The 3,462-nt window shown below is 33.2% G+C and overlaps 1 protein-coding gene across 1 annotated transcript; it reads right to left on the bottom strand.

Annotated features, from left to right (window-relative positions):
- Nucleotides 1–427: 427 nt before the first annotated feature.
- On the bottom strand, nt 428–1,687 carry LOC130949994 (uncharacterized). Its single transcript, XM_057878570.1, has 3 exons — nt 1,142–1,687; nt 665–973; nt 428–517 (listed from the first exon to the last, which is right to left on the bottom strand). The coding sequence occupies exons 1-3, from the start codon at nt 1,685–1,687 to the stop codon at nt 428–430; spliced, it is 945 nt and encodes a 314-aa protein (XP_057734553.1).
- Nucleotides 1,688–3,462: the final 1,775 nt, after the last annotated feature.

Genomic DNA, 3,462 nt, shown 5'->3' with positions numbered 1-3,462 from the left:
CCAAAGAGAGCAACATCTCCCAAACCCAATGAATTCCCCCTATTCTTATCTCTCACATTCTGTTATTCCCATTCCCATTTAGAATTCAGCCATTTATGTTTCTGCACTTTACATTCCTGCTATTTATTTTTCTGCACTTTATGGCTTTCTTTTACATTTAAGTCATTTACAATTTTGTTATTTAATTTTCTGCTTCCAATACTCTTTCCATTGATTAGCTTAACTAAATTCACTCATCAACTAAAATTACTCAATCAATCAATTTTTGTGGATACGATCCCACTCCGTTGTGGGTTATTACTTGACGATACTTTGGTGCGCTTACCAAGGGACATATTCATTTTTTATGGGGAGTGAATTCGTGGTCATCAACCAATGGCTTGCAATGACATAAGGCCTTGATACACGGTAGGAATGTACAAAAAAGTTAATGGAAATAAGCTGAAGACTCATCCACTTGCCCACCAAACTGCACAGGATTCATCCTCAAAACCGTGACACTAACTGACATTGTAATCTGCACACCAAGTACCCATCATGGCAAGTTATTGTATGACTTTTTCTAATCTCCATAAATCTATGCCACGACCTTTTGTTTAGCCATCCAAACCCTCATGTGAGTCGGTTTAAACCCAAGGTGTGCCTCCGTGGCATTCTGCAGTACCTTGTTCGAGACAGCAGCATCAGCTATAATCATAGGCAATATGAAGGCCGATATGACATGATAATAAAGCATCCTATGATTACTAAATATCGATGTGGCTAGGCAAGTGTGAGGAACATTGTACCGTTTTACCTTCCAAATACCTCTGTGCTGGCGAAGGCTAACCCGAATGAGCCATGTGCAACCGTTGCCGAACTCCTTCCACTTGCCATAGTACTTGCGATGGTCAGACTCCAACACCTTGTATTCAACCCCACGACGGATGCTATAAGTCTTTACACTTAACACGACCTCCTCTTTATCCTGAAACTGCTAACCAACTTGAAATTTAGATACAACTTATGTATTCTGTGTATCTTTGGCCCTAAAACAAATAGGTACTCCTGGATCCCTCTGTTGTGCCATGGCATCCAAATACAAAGTTGAGAAGTGCAGGGGGTATTAATGAGTTCCTAAACTAGATGATCTGCCACCCACAACTGCAGTGGTCTGTGGTATGTCATCGTCACTATCATCAGCTATTGTGGCAGACTCCACATCATCATCATCATCATCATCATCATCATGTAGTGCATCCTCAATCCCATCCGGTACTCCACCCTCTCCGAAAATAGGGACCATAATAGGAGTACTGGGCATTGCAATCGCAACCTCCCCCAATTGTCTAGTCTCACCAACTCCTGCGTCACCACTGCGGTTCAGATTAGCTGCAAAGGATGGAGAAGCAACTAAAATAGCCTCAGGTACAATCACTGGCACAGCTGACGAGGCACCAACAGGCATGGAATTAGAGCAGGCTGGATGTCTTGAATATTGAGGATTCCGGTTTGAACCTCCAAAACTAGATACCACATCCACAAGCTTCGCTAATAGCTCTGGGGTTCTCACCTCGGAAAACTGAAGACGACAATGGAACAGAACTTGCAGATCTTCGTTACTGCTTATAACGAATGAATCGTACTTCACATCATCGCGTAACACGGAAATCGGGATTCTATAAAATAACTTCTCCACCCATTTCATGCCATGCAGACCTAGTTTCGAAGGTCCTTATCGGTAAATTGAATTCCTGATCACGTTTTCTTTTTAATGGACCCTCTATGGTGTACCAGAACTAAAAAACTCTCATCACTAGCCATTGTGAATCTCACTATGGTGAAATATTCATGTTGAACTCGTATTTATATATGTTAGGACTCTATGAATCGAATTAATTGCGTTCGATTTATGCATATAGTATGATATATAGTAAATCGAAGCTAGTGGCTTTGATTTGCCATAAGCTACATATCATTGTAAATCGACTTCAATGGATTTAATTTATTAACTGAGTATAAATCGAACCTTATTACTTTGATTTAGCATGGACCATATAAATTAAATTTTATAGTGTCCATTTAGTATGGGAGGACATAATTCGTATTCTTTGAATTTGATTTACACGTGAATCACAATTTCAAGTAATTTGAATCCTATAGATTCGATTTATTACGTATTACCCTAATTTGAATTCATTAAATTTGATTTATATAGAAATGTAAACTGAGACATGCACGTAGCCTTTTTCACTTAGGGGATACACATAAATTTAGTTTGCAAATGATTTATAAGCGTGATTTACCCAAAATAAAATATAAAAATGGAGATACAATAATTAATGTTTTTGTATTTTGTTTGATGATAAACTAAACATAAAAAAGAACAAAATATAAAAGTCTAATTTACTATTATTTTTCCATACAAAAGTTTTAGGGAAAAAAACATAATAATAAAAGATATAATTATGAAAAATTGATAAAAATGATAAAAGATAAAATAAAAGAATAGGTTATATTTTTTGTTAGTATCTATGTAAAAAGAATACAAAATAAATTTATTCAATATTTCTAGTTAGACACAATATTTATATCTATGTCTCATCTGTCAAACATAATTTTATATATTTTTTTTATCTTTCTGTCTCAGTATTTCATACTTATAAATAAACAGTCTTATAAACAAAAACTTTTATGACAAAATTTGCTTGTTTCTCTACCAAATTCTTATATAACAAATGAGATTAAATTCAATACAAGAGAAATGATATTTGAATCATTCTTTCTATTTATGTTTTTTTGTATTTTTTATGTTATAAAAAATAATTTTTTTTATTTTCTTTCACTTCTTTTTTATTATTTTTATACTAAAAATAAAAGATATATGACAATATACACGAAGGTAATACACATCACATTACTCTTAATATACAATAGTATCTAATATTTTTATATGCCTATAAATCAACAGTGCTACAGAACTACCACAATTTATTATTTTTAATAATTAATTAATTAATAATATTTAAAAATATTTGTTAAAAGTATGATATTAAATTACTGTACTAAAAATATTAAACTGCTGGCAAAAAAATGTTAATTAATATAAATAAAAGTTGCTGGTCTTTGAATTTTTTTTCTCTGTAAATAACATTTTTCTTTGCGAAAAGTTTTATACAAGAAGGTGTAAATATGTAATGGCTTCTAAATTTTGGTCCACTCATTTTAGGTGGGGTGGTTAATTGTTAATGGCTATATGATAGGACATAAGGTCATCACCATTTAGTCTAATACGCCCTTATAAGTTATAACGAGAAGTACCAAATTGAATTTGCAATCACATTAATAATGTTTGGGCATTTTAGGAAAATTTAACCCTAGTGCATGTCCGATCAAATTTTCAAGAGAAAAGAATTTTTAAGGATATTAGGTATAGGACTGTTACACATACAAATTTTTTAGCTTATAAATCATATAAGTTGG

The sequence above is a fragment of the Arachis stenosperma genome, chromosome 9, assembly GCF_014773155.1.
Source record: "Arachis stenosperma cultivar V10309 chromosome 9, arast.V10309.gnm1.PFL2, whole genome shotgun sequence".
In the NCBI taxonomy this organism is placed as follows: Eukaryota; Viridiplantae; Streptophyta; class Magnoliopsida; order Fabales; family Fabaceae; genus Arachis; species Arachis stenosperma.
Note: the sequence above shows the minus strand (reverse complement) of the source record. Positions and strands in the feature narration are given on the sequence as shown.

Coding starts and splice junctions, on each gene's coding strand:
- LOC130949994 (XM_057878570.1), bottom strand. CDS start 1,687: ATGAAATGGGTGGAGAAGTTATTTTATAGAATCCCGATTTCCGTGTTA. Junction 974..1,141: donor TACCACAGACCACTGCAGTT/GTGGGTGGCAGA, acceptor GTTGGTTAGCAG/TTTCAGGATAAAGAGGAGGT. Junction 518..664: donor ATGCTGCTGTCTCGAACAAG/GTACTGCAGAAT, acceptor CTTGGTGTGCAG/ATTACAATGTCAGTTAGTGT.